The sequence below is a fragment of the Gopherus flavomarginatus genome, chromosome 9 (genome assembly GCF_025201925.1).
Source record: "Gopherus flavomarginatus isolate rGopFla2 chromosome 9, rGopFla2.mat.asm, whole genome shotgun sequence".
NCBI lineage: Eukaryota > Metazoa > Chordata > Testudines > Testudinidae > Gopherus > Gopherus flavomarginatus.
In genome coordinates, this window is record NC_066625.1 from 65871029 (window position 1) to 65889844 (window position 18816).

Consider the following 18816-nt stretch of genomic DNA (forward strand, 5'->3'; position numbering starts at 1 on the left):
TGGCTGTGCTGCCAGCAGCGCCGGCCAGCAGGTGCTGCTTCCGCGCCTGCCGCCCTGAGGGGAAGCAGCTGCTTCCACTGAACCCCGCTAGCTACGCTACTGGCGTGAGGTTATGATGCACTCTGCCACTGAGAAAAAAGAACTGAAGGAGTGGCGGGACAACGAGAAGAGGGACCGAAAGGAGAATGTGTCACACCAGAAAGAAGCCACAGAACATCTCTTAACAGTCAGGGGCAGCTCTAGGGATTTTGCCGCCCCAAGCACGGCAGGCAGGCTGCCTCTTGCGGTTTGCCTGCGGAGGGTCTGCTGGTCCCGGGGCTTCGGCAGACCCTCCGCAGGCAAACCACGAGAGGCAGCCTGCCTGCCGCCCTTGCGGTGCCAGCATAGCGCCCCCCGCGGCTTGCCATCCCAAGCACGCGCTGGAGCCGCCCTTGTTAACAGTTATGCAGAGCCAAGCAGACATGCTCCAGGCGATACTAGCTCTTCAAATTGAGCAGCTCCATGCCCGTCCTCCCCTGCAGCCTCTGTCTCAAAACTCTTTCCCATGTGCCCCACACACACACCGCCAACACACTATAATCAACCTTCTGGCTCCACTCTCTACCCGCAGCATTCCATTCCTCTCTCCTCACAGTCCAGCAGTGTGGACTCTCACTACCCACTGCACTCAGCACCCATTGCTCTGCAGCTTGGCCCTGCTGAAGTCCAGCACCTGCTGAATCGTACTCCAAAGGAGAAGGTTGGGTATGATCCTTGTACATACACAAATCTGTAGTCGGTCCGGGACCCTTCCTCCTCTTGATACCTTCCTTTGCCCCATCACCCTCCCTGCTGATGATTTTTTTCATTTGACTCTCTTCTCTGGTTGTTGTCTTTCAATAAAATAATTGTATTTGTTTGAAAGCAATCTTTATTCTATTAAGTGAAAGCAAAAACAGCACTGCAAAGCAACATACAATTAAGTTAAGGTCCCTTCTTGCATCGTGTGCACCAATCACCTCCTAGCATTACAAGCACTGCAATCCCAAGCATAGCAACAAATATTAGTGGCTTTCAGCTTCAAATTGCTCTCTCAAAGCACCCCTGATCCTTATGGCCCCACACTGTGCCCCTCTAATAGCCCTGGTCTCTGTCTGTTCAAACTCAGCCTCCAGGCACTGAGCCTCCGTGGTGCAGCCCTGAGTGAAGCTTTCAGCCTTCCCTTCACAAATATTATGGAGCATTCAGCATGCGGTTATAAGCACATGGATATTGCCATTGGCCATGTCCAGCTTCCCATACAGGCATCACCAGAGGGCTTTTAAATGACCAAAAGCACACTCCACAGTCATTCTGCACTTGCTTAGCCTGTTGTTGAACTGCTCCTTGCTGCTGTCAAGTTACCCCGTGTATGGCTTCATGAGCCACAGCATTAAGCGGTAGTCTCTCAGGATCACAATGGGCATTTGACTTCCCCCGTGGTGATCTTCTGGTCAGAGAGAAAGTCCCTGCTTGCAGCTTCTTGAACAGGCCAGTGTTCCAAAAGATGCATGTGTCATGCACCTTTCCGGACCAGCTTGCGTTAGTGTCTGTGAAACGCCCATAGTGATCCACAAGCACCTGGAGAACCATTGAGAAATACTCCTTTCAATTAATGTACTCGATGGCTAGGTGGTCTGGTGCCAGAATTGGAATGTGTGTGCCATCGATCACCGCTCTGCAGTTAGGGAAGCCCATTTGTGCAAAGCCATACACAATGTCACGCACATTGCCCAGAGTCAGGATGCGAATAATGGCCCTGCACACTTCCATCAACATGACTCCAACGGTCGACTTTCCCACTCTGAACTGGTTAGCAACTGATCGGTAGCAGTCTGGAGTAACCAGCTTCCACAGTGCAATCACCATGTGCTTCTCCAATGGCAGGGCAGCTCTCATTCTCGTGTCCTTGCACCGCAGGGCTGGGGCGAGCTTGTCACACAGTCCCATGAATGTGGCTTTCCTCATGCAAAAGTTCTGCAGCCACTGCTCGTCATCCCAGACATGCATCACAATGTGGTCCCACCACTCAGTGCTTGTTTCCCGAGTCCAAAAACGGCATTCCACTGTGGTCAGCACCTCCATGAATACCGCAAGTAATCTCGTATCGTAGCTACTACGCATGGCGAGATCAGCGTCACACTCCTCTTGACTTCGTAGTTTAATGAATAACTCCACTGCTACTTGTGATATGTTGGTCAGTGCGAGCAGCATACTGGTCAACAGCTCGGGTTCCATTCCTGCAGCCCGAAAGAGGCAGGGCAGGACGTGCAGTACACAAACTGTTGAAAGATGGTTCCAAATGAGGACGGAAGCACAGGGATTGCTGGGATGTGAAGCAATGCATCATGGAGCATTGGGACAGGACCCAGGATGCCCTGCGAAAGAGGTGCTCTCTGGGATAGCTGTCCAGAATGCACCACTCTGAATAGCGCTGCAAGTGTGAACATGCTATTGCGCAAGCAGCTGTCAATGTGAACCAGCAACAGCGGTTTCTCTTCGGTGCTCTCTGAGCGGTGCTGTAACTGCCGGCACTGTAGCTTTGCAAGTGTAGGTGTGCCCTAATACCTAACCCTTGGAGGGGTGAGCCCATTACACTGCAATGGCCAAACCTGGAAGGTGCTGAGCGGGAATGCAATAGGTAGCAAAGGTGGGATCCATGAAAGTATTTAAGCCCATAAAACCCAGACTTAGGTGTTTTAGTCCCTGTTTTAGGTACCCAGGGCCCAGTTTTGGCTCCACTGTGACCCATCAAACTCCTGCCAGAGCCTGTAGACACCTAAACTCACTCTGTGCCTTAAGTTTCTCAGGGTAAAAGTTCCCTAAGCACCTATGTTTCTGGCTCTGGGCATGCCTCTGCTACATCTCTATAACCGTCCAGATACTTGGCTCCCACCTAACCTCCAGAGCAATCCATGGACCAGGGGTCCACAGGCATTTGGTTGCATAAGTCATGTGTGAGGCCCACCTGGATCTGGTGCTTAGAGGGCACTTACAGGATTGGGTCCCATTCAAAATCTGGCTGGAGGAGGTGGTGCTGGTGCCCATCTTATAACTTTTCGCTTGGTAGTTAGAGCATTCACCTGGGATGGGGGAAACCCAGGTTCAATTCCCCTCTCTCCCTGAGGGGGAGAAAAGAACAGGGGTCTCCCAGCTCTAGGAAAGTGCTCTAACCACTGAGCTATGGGATATTCTGATGTGGGGGACCCTCAGTATCTCTTGTTCCACTGTGGGTAAATGACAGTGTGATTGGAGCAGGGGGACTGGACCCCAGGCTTTCCTACCTGCCGGGGGGAGGGTACCCAAACCACTGGGCCACAGAGTCATTCTAATCCTCTTGCTCTCACCCAGTGGCTGTGTATTTATTTATCCACAGTGGAACAGTCCGTGGGCCAGAGAGAGAGGCACAGTGGGGAACTGAAGCTGGATCTCCTCTATCCCAGATGAGTGCTCTAACTACTCGGCTAAAAATTACATGGTGGGCACCACTGCCTCCTCCTGTTCCTTGTGGAGTGAGGCAGGTGTCTAAGTCATTCCTACAAGAAACACCTCAGGTGCCTAAGGTGTCTAACTCCAGGCAGTGGGTTCCTGTTCGTGGATCACTAGGCATGGATAGACACCTCCCTGCAGCCTGGACTGAGGCCTGGTCTACACTGCGGGGCGGGGCAGGGGAGGGATCGATTCTAAGTTATGCAACTTCAGCTATGTGAATAACGTAGCTGAAGTCAACATACTCAGATCTACTTACCGTAGTGTCTTCACTGTGGTAAGTCGACAGCTGACGCGCCCCCGTCAACTCCACCTATGCTTCTCGCTCCGGTGGAGTACCAGAGTCCACGGGAGAGCGCTCAGCGGTCGATTTATCGTGTCTAGACTAGATGCGATAAATCGACCCCTGCTGGATTGATCGCAGCCCATTGATCCAGCGTGTAATGTAGACATGCCCCTGGCTTTGTGGCACAGTGGTGTTGCTGGATTTTGTGTGTGTCATGATGCTCAGTTTGCAATGCCTAAGTCCCTTCCTGGATGCCACCCTAAGACACTAGGCAGTAAGAGTCCCAACTTGCTAATGTAAAGGATGTTTGTGAAGTTTCATTTATTAGAAGTAACAGTAACCATTGCATTCTGGGAATACTGACCTCTGCCATGTGACAAGGGACTGTTTGTAACTCTAATCCTTGACTCTTGGCTGTCACACCTTTATTACATTTGGGTCAGGAAATATACTGCTTCCCATGCCAGAGCACTCAATCCTGTGCCCTGTGTTACTGTCAAACACCTTTATTTCTGATCTTTGGCAGATGGCATTTATATAAGTGATGCCACTTATTTGACTATGAACAGCATAATTTGAAAATAGGGCATTAAGGTTTGGAAATGGAGTCAATTTTTTTTTCTAAATATTACCTATCTTTTAGATCCACCTGAGCAGAACCGATAATAAAGAAGAATTGTGACAATTACAGAATAAATTTGTTATTGGCTAGATACTAACCTAAATCCTTCCCTTGAAAATAAGAGAGACAATTACTCAGGTCTTTCTCCATTTTGCCAATGACTATTTCTTTACAAAGTGTGGAGGGACCGTAATATCTTTGTCTTTACAACCTGACACAGAACAAATTTGTTTCCAGATTAAGTGATTTGAAGTTGCTATCTAAATAGGTGTTTAATTAAAATCCATTCACACGGAAGAAAATAAAACAGACTGATTTAATTACCGGTTTACTTAGCACTCCCACTCAGAAAAAGAATTGAAGTTGCAAGAGTTCAGTAAAATATTGGCATTTGTGGAACTCCTCAGGTTTAAGCACAGATGGTTGTTTTTTTCCTTTACCATGCAATATAGTTTTTATTAGAATTATTTTGTTCTCCCATGAGAAAGCAAATCAAGTTTAGTTCTATATTCATTTCTATGTATTTATTGCGATAGCACCCAAAACGTGGTAGGTACAGACACATAAGGAGACAGAGTCCCTGCCCTGAAAGATTACACTCAAGAAGAAATATTTGTATTACCTTAGTGGGGGCTGAACCTATAATATTATAATCAAACACTCATAGTGTTGGGCTATGCTTACAACATTGTTGTTATGTCCAGTGTAGCATTTTGTATTCTAGACCTTGCTATTACTCCCATTTGGCAAAGCTTCCATTGACTTCAATGAGAGCACAACCACACTCTGTTTCAGGCCCAAATCGTTGCCTTTGCAGGAAGAGTGAACACCAGTCTTTTCTACCTCTTGTCTTGGGATCCCTATTCAACAATCTGTTCACAGGCAGTGGGCTCAGGCAGGACTAGGGTGGTGCCAGTCGTCATCCCCTCAAACCCTTTGGGGAATCCACATGAAAGGTAATGCTAGCAGCCAGCCCCTCAGCACATTAAAAGGTGGTTGGGGTCTAGGGTCTGTGTGATAGACAGAGGAGCCTCTAGAAACAAGGGGCACAGGATCTGTACTGCCGTGGAGCTGGAGGAAGCTGGGAGGTAGTGCAAAGGCACCGGGCCTCTGTGCAGACTGTCCCAACCCAGACTGAGCAGCATCTAAGCAGGTTTTCTCACTTCAGTTAGTGAGTGTCTTCTGACTTAATCTCCAGCAGCCTGTATTGCTTAAGAATTAAAAAGCCACACCGCCTCTCTCTCTCAAATCTTAGCCAATAAAACCCCCCTAAATACAAATCCTACCGAGTTTCACTCATTTAGGGGGAAGAGTCCCTCCTTTGGTTAATTTTAAGGCAGTTTATGGAATATATCACTCATGATAAAGCGCTGGCTCTGTGGTTTCAGTGTGGCATTATAAACTGCATTGCTAAATTTTTGAAATCACTCGTTCAAATTGTCACAGCTTGACAGTCCTGCCTATCCTATAAAAAACACAAAATTATGAAGCCATCTTCACTGGGAGGAGAATAAAGAAAAAAAAAGAAGCTAGACAAATATATTTTGACCTTCCTTTTTTGTTACCCAGCTGGAACCGCTACGGTGGGTGAATTCACAGATCAGCGCTGTGGCCTATACACCACTGAAGTCCCACTAACATGACACATACCTTTTGCAGGCTGGCTGTGGAGGAGTGAAGTTCACCTTGTGTCCTTACATAACCCCTTTTGACACTCTATATTTGTATTTGCAAATTGTCCATGAACTGTGGCCATGTTTGTACAACAAAGAGCAATAAGGATTTGTGGACTCTGCAAACGGTCCATGTAACAAAACCAGATTATATTGTTTATTCTTAGCTAATTCAATAAACAGAAATAACCTGCTCTTTTCCTGGGTGCTTTGATGTGTATTCTTTGTCCTCAGTTCCAACAGAGGGCGATAGTTCTGCGGCGGGAGCTGACTATGGATATGAGCCACGTGGCCCAGCAGAGGGCAGCAGGCTAACAGAAGATGTTGCTGTCTGTACCCAGGTATCTGCTGCCGGCCTCTTTCTTCGGAGGATATTTGGTTTGCATTTATCACTGTCACACCCTGCGATCCAGCCTCTTTGATGTAAGCGGCCGCAAAAAGGCGAGGCAATTTTGAGAAAATCGGTACATGCTGAGAATAAAGCTGGGAGGGATAGAAGGGAAAAAACACCAGGACCTGTTTACTCTGGTTCCCAAATTGCAGCAGCCTGTGAGACCAATGCAAGAAGAGGCAGGGTCCCTTTTCTGCAAAAGTATATGATGGGGAAGTGGAGATCCGTTTGGTTAGATCGCTTGAAGGGGAGGGAGAAAGGAGGAGAAATAAAATAATTAGCAGATGAGAACAAGGGGCTGGGTTGTGCAAGGAAACCCCTTTCCTGTAGTGGGGTGTGATGCAGGTGGGGCAAGGGGAGCAGACCTCCATCTAGAAACAGATCAGGAGGGAAGCCAGTTCTAAAGAAACTTTGGGAGTGTGCCCTGTTGTCCCTCTAATATCCTGCCACCAACATGGCCACAAGTTGTATGATGTAATATCTGCCTCTTGGTCCAACTCCTGTTGACCAGAGACAAAAGCTTTCCAGCTTACACAGAGGGAAGAGCTCTGTGTCAGCGCCAAGCGTGTCTCTCCTCAACAGGAGTTGGACTAATAAAAGCTATTACCTTACCCCACCTTTGCTAAGGGCAGGGCAGTGTGGGAAGAGGGGGCTGTTTCCTAGTAAAGAGGCAGGACTACCAGCATCTTCACTGGTATCAATTCCCCTACATTCTCCTAAGGTGGAAACAAAACGTGTGTCAGCGCGCGTCTGTGCTGTGCCCCTCGGGGGGTGCTTTTGTGTCTGTGAATATAAAAATAGTGTATGTATCTGTGTGTGTATGTCTCTGGGTCTCTGTGCGTATCTCCGTGTATATCTGTCGGTGTATATTTGTGGGTCTGAGTATAAGTGTGTGTCTCTGTTTATCCGTCGGTATATATATCCATGCCTCTCTGTGTGGGTCTGTCTGTCGGGGTGTATCTCTGGGTATGAGTATTTCTCTCTGTCTCTACCTGTTGATGTGTATCTGTGTCTCTCTGTGTGGGTCTGTCTGTCGGGGTGTATCTCTGGGTATGAGTATCTGTGTGTCTCTGTATATCTGTCGAAGAGTATCTGTGTGTACATCCGTGTCTGTGTGGGTCTGTCTGTTTGGGGTGTATCTCTGCGTGTGTGTGTGTGTGTGTGTGTGTGTGTGTGTGTGTGTGTGTCCCGCTGCCTGCCTGGCTGTAGCTGTGTGTGTCCGTGTGCCTGGCTGGCTCTCCCTGCCCTACCCCGGCCGGGGACTGAGCTGCTGCTCGGCGCTCTGGGCTGGGAGGGAAGCTGCTGTTGGCACAGGGCTGAGCCTGTCCCGCGGAGCTGGACCAGCAGCTGCTCCGGCCCCGGGCTGTGGGAAATATTCCCCCGGCTGTGCGGGCTGCTCCGGGCCGGGAGCGCGGTGTCCTGTGCACAGGGGTGGCCCGGCCCTTGGGGATCCTGGGAGGGGGGTCTCCCCTGGCGCGGGTCTCCGCTGAGCCGTGCCTGCCCCCGGGGGTGGGGGCTGCCCCGCTGGGGCCGGGGCTCGTATCGCTCTGTCCGCCCCCCCTTGGCAGAGCGGCTCTAATGAGGTTCCCAAGTGCCCCCTGCGGCCGGGCGGCGGAGAGCCTGTGCGCCCCTCAGAAACCCGCTTTGATTTCCGCCGGGCTGCACCTAGCGCCCGGCTGCTAATGCTCCTGCCATAGCGCATTTCCCCCGGCATCCGAGCGCGCTTCGCCTGGGTGCCCAGCTGCTGGCTACCCGGCCCATGGGGGAGAGCCGGGTGAGCCCGCTCCCGCTCCAGCCTTGGCCGAGAGAAGAGACCTGTTGAGCGCTGATCTCCTGCGGTGTCTGCCAGCCTGGGGCTGAGGCTGAGCGGCTCATGGAAAGAAAGAGCATTTTAATTCTATCAGCCTAGGTAGGATGGACCTGCCCCCCTGCCTCTGCCCTCATGGCCAATAAGAAGAGACCCGGCTTGACACCTGCCTATATACAGAGGACGGGAGCAAAATCTTCAGCACTGATCTGTGCAAGGGGGGGGGTGGGGGGAGGAAAAAAAAGAAAGGGGGGGGAAAGCCCAGGTCAGATAAGGGGGAACGTTTGTACTATAAAACCCCCAAAGACTATGACTTCCAGTAAAATTGAGATGCCAGGAGAGGTGAAGGCAGACCCTGCAGCTCTGATGGCATCTCTGCATCTGCTGCCTTCTCCCACTCTCAACCTTGAAATCAAATACACCAAGGTAAGTTGTGTTCGTTTATTCTGGCAGGGAGCTCACAGCTTTCCCCCCAGAAGAGGGATTTTGCTTAACATCGGTTCCAATCTGCCCTAACCGACTTCAGTGCAGAGATAAAAAACTGCCTTGAAACACTAATAAAGGAAACGGATTGTTGTAGCCCTGTAACCATCTGGAAAGCCAAAGGATAATAGACAAGCAAATGAGATTTGCTGAGGTTGGCTGTACCATTTCTATGCTTCTTTAAATGTTGTTTTCCACAAAATTGCTCATTTTTTTTCAGTGTAGCCGTCAGTGCTTCCCTTGTATATTTCAGTTGCTCCTGATGGAAATCAGAGAAACTTACATATACTTATACTTCTCAATCAGAAAATAAACGTTTTCTTTCTTGAAATGGTCCATGTACCCTTGGGACTTTTTTACAATTCCTGGAGGGCTCTTAATCCTACCAGGTTGTTACAGCCTTGAAACAGGTCTCTTGACTAACTTCCTCAATATCTGAGTATGCCCTTGAAATGACATTGTTTAGAGGGAAAATTATCTTAATATTTAAGACATATAGTGTCATATTATATTTTCATTAAGAATTATCCAGTTGGTTCACTGTAGATACATAACTCAGGATTTCTATATTACATTATAGAACTGAACAGTTTCCAGAGGCTAAAACAGGCTTTTAGACCAGTCGCTTGTAAATGCAAGTTCAATTTTTAAATTCGTTTTTATGTTTTGAATCTTTACACCTTTAGTACCTTGAACTGAAGTATGTTTTCATTTGTGCTGGAGAAATATCAAATGCATTGTATGAATAGATTTCAATGTTTAAGATTTTATTCCTAATTACTGAGTAACTTAATAGGAAAAGAAAACACATGGACATTAGAAAAAGGCGATAACATTTTTATCTACTGGAAATACACCTTCAAGTGTCTTAGTGCTGATAGGAAACCCATGTTGGCCAATCCGTTGTAATATTTTCTTTCCAATTATCACTTTAAAACCTTTTTTGTCTTTTTTTTTTGAAGCTAGTGCCAAAACGAATTTGTTCTATAATTTGTTAGTTTCTCCATGTTTTAGAAGAATGTTTGAGGGGAAACTCAACTACTTTAGCCTTCATAATTTTTTAATGAGAAATGAGAGATACAAATTAAGAGTGTGTATATTTGTTTGTTTATAATTTTCCAGAAGGTAATTTAAATGAAAATAGAAAAATATGTGGGTGTTTGAGGGTGATTGGTGTGTCGTTGTAAGGATGATGATATTGAGCAAATATTTGGCATGAACTTTATTTACTGCTTAAAGTTATTAGTTCTTGTATTATAAAATATTAGCGATGACTCAGTTTCCTGAGGCACAAATGCAGTTTTCTTTTAATGTATGCTGTAATTTGCTCTGAATTCCATCCTCAGAAGGGAATGTAGTCTTATTTTTAAAAACTAGCCATAGCAATATATCCCCCTAGATCAGGCACTATAGAAAATGACTAATTTAATATGTAAATAATAGAGAAATGCTGGAAGAGAAACAACCAGATTCTGTCCAGACTTAAACAAGATTAATGTCCACATGTAGACAGGCTCACAGGTTTAAGGTTAAATATCTCCCCTTCTGATGACACCCACTGGAACTGCTACGTGCAAGACACTCAAGATTTTCATTGTAATTATTATTTTTTAAACCTGTCAGGTATTATGAGTACTCTGAATGATGTTGTGCTTATCCAAGACAATTTGTATAGTAATTGTATATACATTTCTCAACCTTATGCAACTGGGAAATTGGTTTAAAAATCTTTCCGAAGTACAAGGCAAACTTGTGAGTGACCATGTGCTTCTTTTTTGTTTGAAAATATTACCAAGGAATATAAACTTTAATAATTTAGAATGAAAATGCCATAATCTCAGAAGTGTGTGAAATCTGACTGATTTTAGCCTACTGGTTGAAGTAAGGGAGTTCATTTTTCAGTATTAAAGCAACAACAAAAGTGTTTTACCAGAATTTGAAATATCAGGTAACTTGCGATTGCCCTTGAAGAAAGAAGTTTGGTATAGAAAAGGTATATTTAGTATTTTATTTGGCATGTCTTCTGTCTCTGTTTTTCTGTCTGTCTCTATCTCTTTCTCCTCCCCCTCCCTTTTCTTTCTCTCTGCAGGAAAGACAAGTGATTTATAGATAATTGGAGTCTTCAATTTGGAGTCTTGTCTTGGTCAGGACTTTTATCCAGGATCCACTTTCCCACCTATTACAAAGAAAAACAATCAGAAATGAAATAATGGATTGAAACTTGATTCTTTCATTTGGGGGAGGGGTCATTTAATGTCTTAAGTGACAAACAACTTCCATAAACAATAAATAATGCTAGACTAAAGCACTTTACAAAAAAACTTGTAAAATCAGACATCTGTAAGCATTTCCAGCAGCCTCTCTCCTCTTGCTTGTTAGCTGAGACCTTTAAACACACCAGCAGCACTCAGAATTCTTGAACTCCTTATTACAGTTCTCTCTGAATGTAAAGTCTTAACCATTTGGGAGTTAATTCTTTACATAAAATAAAGGTATTCATGGGAATACAGAGAAATTAAAGTTATTTGACATTTTTTTTCTACTTAAGGATTGCATTTCTGCTGTGTTTTAAATTCTAAATTTGAAAAATGCTTAGGAAATTTTGTTAAGTCTAAAAGCTATTAGACTTCCAGGGAGCCCTAAATCAGAATCAATATAGATTTTAAAAATGTGCATTGAAAGAAAGTAACACTTTTTTACCCAGAAATTTTTAAAATAGTAAGATGTAGATTATTTTCCCAGGAAAATACCACACTCTTAAGGACCATTGAGTGACATACATAAAATAAACACTGCTTATGTTTGTGTGTTTAAAGTTGGATGTATTTCCACTAGTTAGCAATCAAATATCATAAAATTGTTTCTGAACATCATTAAATGCTAGATGTAGTGAAATGAATCAGCAGAGAATGTTTGAGTTCTATCACATATACTTTTGCTCCATGCTTTGGAACATGCACTCTGTACATTTCTTCACTGATCAGGAAGATAAAAATATTAGCGATGACTCAGTTTCCTGAGGCACAAATGCAGTTTTCTTTTAATGTATGCTGTAATTTGCTCTGAATTCCATCCTCAGAAGGGAATGTAGTCTTATTTTTAAAAACTAGTCATAGAAATATATCCCCCTAGATCAGGCACTATAGAAAATGACTAATTTAATATGTAAATAATAGAGAAATGCTGGAAGAGAAACAACCAGATTCTGTCCAGACTTAAACAAGATTAATGTCCACATGTAGACAGGCTTACAGGTTTAAGGTTAAATATCTCCCCTTCTGATGACACCCACTGGAACTGCTACGTGCAAGACACTCAAGATTTTCATTATAATTATTATTTTTTAAACCTGTTCTTCATTTCTGAGCCCCATAAAAATATGTTGGGCGGGATCATTCCCCAAGGATCACCAGAGAGGAGGGTCTTCTGCTCTTGCATAGAAGCAAAGTCATTCTACAGTTCTGCTTTTCTGCCTTCCTCATCCCCCTGCTCCAAACCTGTGGAGACCTCTGTCAGTCCATGGATCCATGTGTAGGGAGGGGGCAGGCAGGAAGGAATGCCAGGCTGATATACACCCTCTCCCTGGTAACAAGCAGTCAGTCCAGTTGTGCCATCTCCATGCTGGGAACTCCTCTAAAATGGGGTGTTCCAGGAGCATCAGATGTTGAGGGAAGCCACAGCAGTGAAGCCACGCTGTCTGGGCGTTCTGAGCATGTAGTAGAACCCTGGAGATCTGTGTGCATCTGGGGGGACTCTGCGGGCTCCAGCATCTGAACCCCCTTATCATTTGATCTGTTCTTCTATCTAGTGTTTAAAAATAGACATGGAATTATTCCAATGGAACTATTTCCCCTTGCAGTTTTCCTCCCCTAAGGCCACCTCTGGTGTTTTTTTCTGCAGGAATTCTTCATCTCTTGCTGCTGTGTAATCAACCCTGTTTTATAGATAGGACTTCTGATGTTAGGTTTTAACCAATAAAACAACCCCAATTTGGAAAAAAAAATGTGTTTATCCAATAAACACTGGAAAAATACCAGAAATGGTTACTCAATTTATGTTGACTTCACCCCTTTCCCAATGTAGTTTGTTATTATATGGGCAATATTGCTGGTCCCTGGCTTGTATCTAGATGGAGCAGTAATGGGGATTATGGGGATATGATTTCTAATGTGTTGTGCATAAATTGGTCTGTGTAGTCCCTGCTGGTGGGCACTAAAGGTTCCCTACTGCACTTTAACATAAATAGAACCTCAGAATTAGGAACACCAGAATTAGGAACTGACCAGTCAACCACACACCTCATTTGGAACCAAAAGTACACAATCAAGTGGCAGCAGAGACCCAAAAAAAGAAAAAAAAAAAGAGAGAAAAAAGAAAAGGCAAATATTGTACATTACCTTGTTAAATGTAAACTACTAAAAAAGGGTGGGGGAGTTTAAGATTTGACAAGGTAAGAAAACTCTTTCTCTGCTTGTTTCATTTAAATTAAAATGGTTAAATGCAGAATTTTTCTTCTGCATAATTAAGTTTCAAAGCTATATTAAGAATGTTGAATTGTAAACTTTTGAAAGAACCATAATGTTTTGTTCAGAATTCAGAACATTTCAGAGTTACAAACAACCTCCTTTCCCAAAGTGTACATAACTATGAGGTTCTGCTTTAGTGCCATTTGAAACAGTGCTATGTTAAAGCTCAGTAGGGAACAAATGCACTGAATGCTAAACCAACTGTTCAATAACAAGGATAAAGCTTAAACTAACACATAAGTCATTTTTATACATATAATAAAAATTAAAGTAGATCTGCTTAGTCAAGAATTTTGGGAAGTATCTCCACAAAAAATCTTCATTACAGTATTAAAGAGAAACTCCCAAAAACCTGATTTTTGGACATCTACACAGAACTCAAAAATTGCTAAAAATAAACCCTGAAAAATAAAATTAATAGATGCTGTTAAATAGAAGCCCTATGTGCAGAGCATTGTCATAGTGATTTTAATGTCACATTGACATGAAAGGACAGGGTTGGGTAGAGTGGTTTGAGCAGGAATAAAGAGCCAGGACTCCTGGGTTCCTTTCCCAGCTCTGCCATTGGCTTATGTGACTTTGAGTGAACAGCCTCATCTTTGGTGTGTTTCACTTTACCTCTGTATAATGGGGATGATAATACTCAAGTTGATGTTGAGTTCTAATTCTGGTTTGCATGGCATTTTTAGCTTGATCTTGAGCTTGAGTAAGAGATGGTAAATTAGGTCCCTTGAGATCCTCTGATAAAAGGGCTGTAACAGGATGAAGTTGCTTTATTATGAAAAGAGTGAGTATATAGTTCTATTAATGGCTCTTTGTTCAGAAAGAATTATACATTAGGATTAGGTGAATAGACTGATGGCCATATTAAACCTGTAACAGGGATCGTCTACCACTCCTAAACTATAAACTGAATTTAGGCCAGTTACAGTTCAGACAATTTAGCCAAACTGTAAACCCAGCCCTACAGTAAAGCAGTAAAATTACACAGTTTGTACTAGGGATGGGCAAGTGACTTCTGGTGAAATAAGAACTGAACAGAAACATATGAGCTTCCAAAAAAGTAAGTGTTCAGGCTTTTTATTGGTTGATACTAAATTCTCTTGCGCATCTCCACTCCGTGGCATTGCCTAGAACCCCTTTTCTGCGGGTTTTCTTGCCTGCCGGAGATTTTCAGAGTAATTTCTTGACCAAAATTCAGATTAGGGGTGGCAGGGAAGATGATTTATTTAGAATAACCTGAATGTGTTGAACTGAAGCAGAATGTTTGAAAAAATTCAGGTGAGTAGATTTCTCCCCAGCTATCTTTATCCTTTCTGGTAGCAGATCCTCTTTGGGTTGACGTGTCTTGTTTCATATAAAAAATATATCAATCTATCTGTGTAACCGACCATTATTCACTGGCTAATTTCTTGTAGATTTCTTGGCTGAAGTTGCTTTCGGGGAAGTATTTGAATGGGAAGGAGTTAGTGGCCTTGTGGGTCAGCTCAGCTGGAAGATTCCAGAAGTAGGGGGTGCCTGGATGAAAGACATCAGAGATGGGATCTGAGAAGTGGACAAATGGAACCCCTCAGTTCCTCTATCCAGAGGGTTCAGTTGCAGAGATGCTGCACTCTGTGATGCTTTTCTCTCTGCCAGCCTGGCTTGGGGGTTGGCCACAGCTCTGCCAGTCTGCTCGCTGTGCCAGCATGGACTGGAAAAGTAGCTATTGGATTTGATGCTATGTGGATCCACAGGCCTAATCTCTCTGCATTAGGAGTATTCTGGAACTGACCAGTGGACCAACTGGTATGTAACAGTCTCCCACTGTGACCAGGTCTAGATGTTTCAGAGGAAGGCGCACTGAACTGTGCAAAACTACATTGTGGTCTAAAGGGGAAATTTCTTCCTGACCCCTGATGCTTTGAAGCTTGAGTATAGATAATAGAATTGAAAATACTATTATTTCCATATAAATGTCTTTATCTGTTCTTAGACTCATAGAAGTTGAAGACTGAAAAGGCCTGTTAAGTTAGTCAGTTAATCCATCTGCCCGGCAATGCAGAATGCCCTCCCCACTCCTTAATCAAATCCTATACATGTTATTATCTGCAATAAACTGAATATAGTATTCCTGGTGAACACATTAATTCCACTGTATGTATCTTCTTTTCACTTCTTTGTGCTAACCATTAAGAGATGTCTTCAATGAACTGTCCATAATAATGCCTAAATCCTTCTCCAGAGGTTGCAACTAATTCAGATTCCATTAATTGTACTAGTAATTTAAATTCTTCCTTCCAATGTACGCTGCTTTGCACTTACCTATGATGAATTTCATCTGTTGTATTGTTTTTTAATTACCTAGTTAGGTTAGATCCTGATGGAATTTCTCACAATCCCTTCCAGTCTCTTGACTACTTTGAATATTTTTTACCTGCAGCCACTGCAACTCACTGTTAATAATCTAGTGAACAAAGATATTGATTGCCACTAGTCATAGTAATGATCCCGGGGCACCTTTCTATTAACCTCTTTCCACAGTGAGAATTGTCCATTTATTCCTTTCTTTGCTTCTTATCTCTTAACCAGTTTTTAATCCATGACAGGACTTTCTCTCTCACCATGTGGTTACTAACTTTCCTTAATAGCTTCTTGCAAAGGACTTTTTCATCAAAAGCCTTTTAAAAGTCTAAATAAATTATAATCACTGATTCTTCTCTGCCTATCATTTGGATAATTCTTTTCAAAGAACTCTTAACGGGTTACAGAGGCACAATGGTAGAATCTATATCAGTTTGCTCATATAGCCAAATGGTTCATAAAATATCACAGTTTTTTATGATTTTTCTCAACTATTTTTCCTTGTACTGAAACAAGAGATTTTGCATCACGTCATTTTTTTTAAATGACTGTTTTTCATTTGTTTTAGCTTTTCCAGTATAAGAGTACCACTTCCTCCCTGAAGCAAACAAAACTAAAAGCACAGATGCAGAGACAAAGATACACAGCTCAAGAAAATGAAAGATTGCATAGGCCAATGTGACTAATGCATTATTATAAATCAACATGGATGCATCAAAATTCAATCTGTCTGAAAGAGATGCATCGTGACAGTCCAATCGTGTATTTATTGAGAAGTACCACTATAATGAGGCTATGTAAAGACAAGGTATTTTTATTTATTATCAAATAAAGTCAATTTCTTCAGCAAATTAAAGCTCTTGAGCACTTTCATGCTGTTTGCATATAAATCTCCCTCCACCTTCTCCTTTGGAGAGGCATCCTCAGTCAAGAGATGTGGGGTACCTAGGAACAAACACAAATAAGTGGCTAAACTGGCTACTTGAAGACTTTTAAACATTATTTGTATTTTATATAATATATTTAAATGATGTAGCTTAAAAAGTGATTGCTTTTTAAGGACCTAATCCTGCATTATTTGCACACTCATTATTAGTGAAGGGCTGGCTGCTCTGATTGTATATGAGCAGCTTGTTTCATCCAGAACACAAGAATTTCCGTACGTTGGAATGAGTCAAAAATCATAATAGCCCTGGCCAGTGTTTTCTGTTATTTTCAATAACGATCTACACTATGTGTAGATAAATGTGACATTTATTTAAATTGATACAACGTGGTCAAATTTTTAGTGCACAAACAATTCGTTACTTAACTATGCAGTACAAATCGCCACATCAAAGTGAAACAAAGTCAACACTAAAATATTCTCCAACAAAAAAAACAGAATTCCTCCGAATTCACTCCGAACCATGCCGAGAGGGTGCCTGGTGAACTAGATTTTGCAACATGACCTGAAAGTCAATGCATTCAGGTGTTGCTGGACTGAAGTAGAAGTAATTTTCAGAGGGGAGGGCCCTCCAGTGAAAATTCCCTAACACCCAATCTGATCTCAACTTTTACATTAAAATACAAGGAGAGAGGCGAGCTCTGGAATACACAGGAATTAATCCATGAAGCAATTAGTAGGTCACAGTCTACACTCTAAATTGCACTTAGAACCTAAGTGGAAGCCAATGTGACCTATTGAACAGAGGTATAATGCAGTCCTTGCACACAAATGTATGAAATGGGCCACATTTTAATCCAGCTGCAATCTTCATGTGGTCTTCAGGTGTAGCCCATAGTAGAGTTGCAGGAATCGATGCTGGAGGTGGCAGTAGCATGGAGAATTGTAGTGAAGTCCAGCTCTGAATGAAAAGGTTGCCACCTCTTTGCCAAGCTCCAATGAAAAAAGAAGCACTCTTCACTGTTCACTGGACATCCAGCAGCAGACAATGACTGAACATTCCTAAAATTGCAAACGTGGGTAATAAAAAGTGCTTTTCAAAACAAAGAATCTCCAAACACACCTCTCTCTGTAAAACACTTTATCCATTGCTGAAGTGAATCCACTTCTGGGGTGCAACGCGTAACAATGCAGAGCAGCACAAGACAACAGTTTGAGACTGGAAGTGAAAAATACTAGCGTCAATTGAACTTGGAGAGGATTTTAGGAAAGTGAAATGTAATTACCCAAACTAAAATGTGACCATAATACAAAGGCTAACAACCCTAGCCTCCCCTTGCTCTCCAGGTGAAAAATGCCACAGGATTTTAAATGACAGTGTTTGGTAAGGACCTCGATTCTTCATTTCATCTGAAATATGACATCCCTAGCAGTACCATGCTGGGGCGTTGTTTCAGTACTGGCTCAGTGGGAAGTATGCCACATACTAAATCACCAACTCCACTTTTAGCAGCACCCTGGGATTTCCTAGGAGGTTTCTCATGCAATTACTGGCCATGCCTCAGCCTGATTAGCTTGTGAGATTTGAGGTAGGTTAGCATTTGGGGCTGCTTGTAAGATCTCCGAATTAATCTCTTTATAACTTATATGAAATGGTGGCACCTTTGTCTGATAGGTTGTTGTTTAAATAGACTAGTAAAGAGCAGTCCCGAGGACAGGTATTTCCCCATTCTCTTCTGTGTTGCAGACTTATGACCCCCCCTCCTCCAGGCCCCCATCTTTTAATTTAGGTTCAGACTGCCTAGAAAGTCTTCAAGCTTTGTGTGCCTCCAGATATGGGTATTCAGCTTGAGACACACAAAATCAGGGGCCAGTTCTGAAAATGTCAGTCTTAGCTTAGTCTGTGGCCTCCTTTATTCTCCCGTTCACAGCCAGGTTGTCTTGTGAGCCCGCTGACTCTCCTAAACCTGCTTTAAAAAAAAAAAAAAGGTCTACACTTTATTTTTAATTTGCCTTTACATCTTTGGTATTTTCTCATCAAATACCTCAAAGCAGTTTTTTAAATTTCCATTTTATATCTTGCTGCCTCTACATTTTATTTTCTCTTCTATTAGCATTGCTAATTGCTTTTGCTTTTATTAAGGATATTTTCTGGCCTGCTTATACCCTTGTATCTTTCTGTTTAACCATCCCATTTATTTTCTTGTCTATTTGCTTCCTTTTTTTGGCCTTGGGAATGCAAATCTTCTGTGACTCATATACTTCGTAAGCCTCCATGCTGATTCTATGGAT

General features: G+C 43.1%; 1 protein-coding gene across 3 annotated transcripts in view; it reads left to right on the forward strand.

Annotated features, from left to right (window-relative positions):
- The first annotated feature begins 6343 nt into the window (after positions 1-6343).
- Positions 6344-18816, forward strand: part of ALDH1A2 (aldehyde dehydrogenase 1 family member A2) — a 75195-nt gene continuing 62722 nt past the window's right edge. Inside the window, exon 1 of one of the 3 annotated variants that reach the window (XM_050967983.1) lies at positions 6344-6429. Coding sequence is in view for 1 of the 3 variants with exons in the window: in XM_050967981.1 (XP_050823938.1) it covers positions 8596-8712 (117 nt within the window). In the remaining 2 variants the exon portion in view is untranslated. Of the gene's footprint in view, positions 6430-8182; positions 8389-8553; positions 8713-18816 lie in introns of those variants that run through there. The other 2 variants (XM_050967982.1, XM_050967981.1) reach the window with 2 other exon arrangements.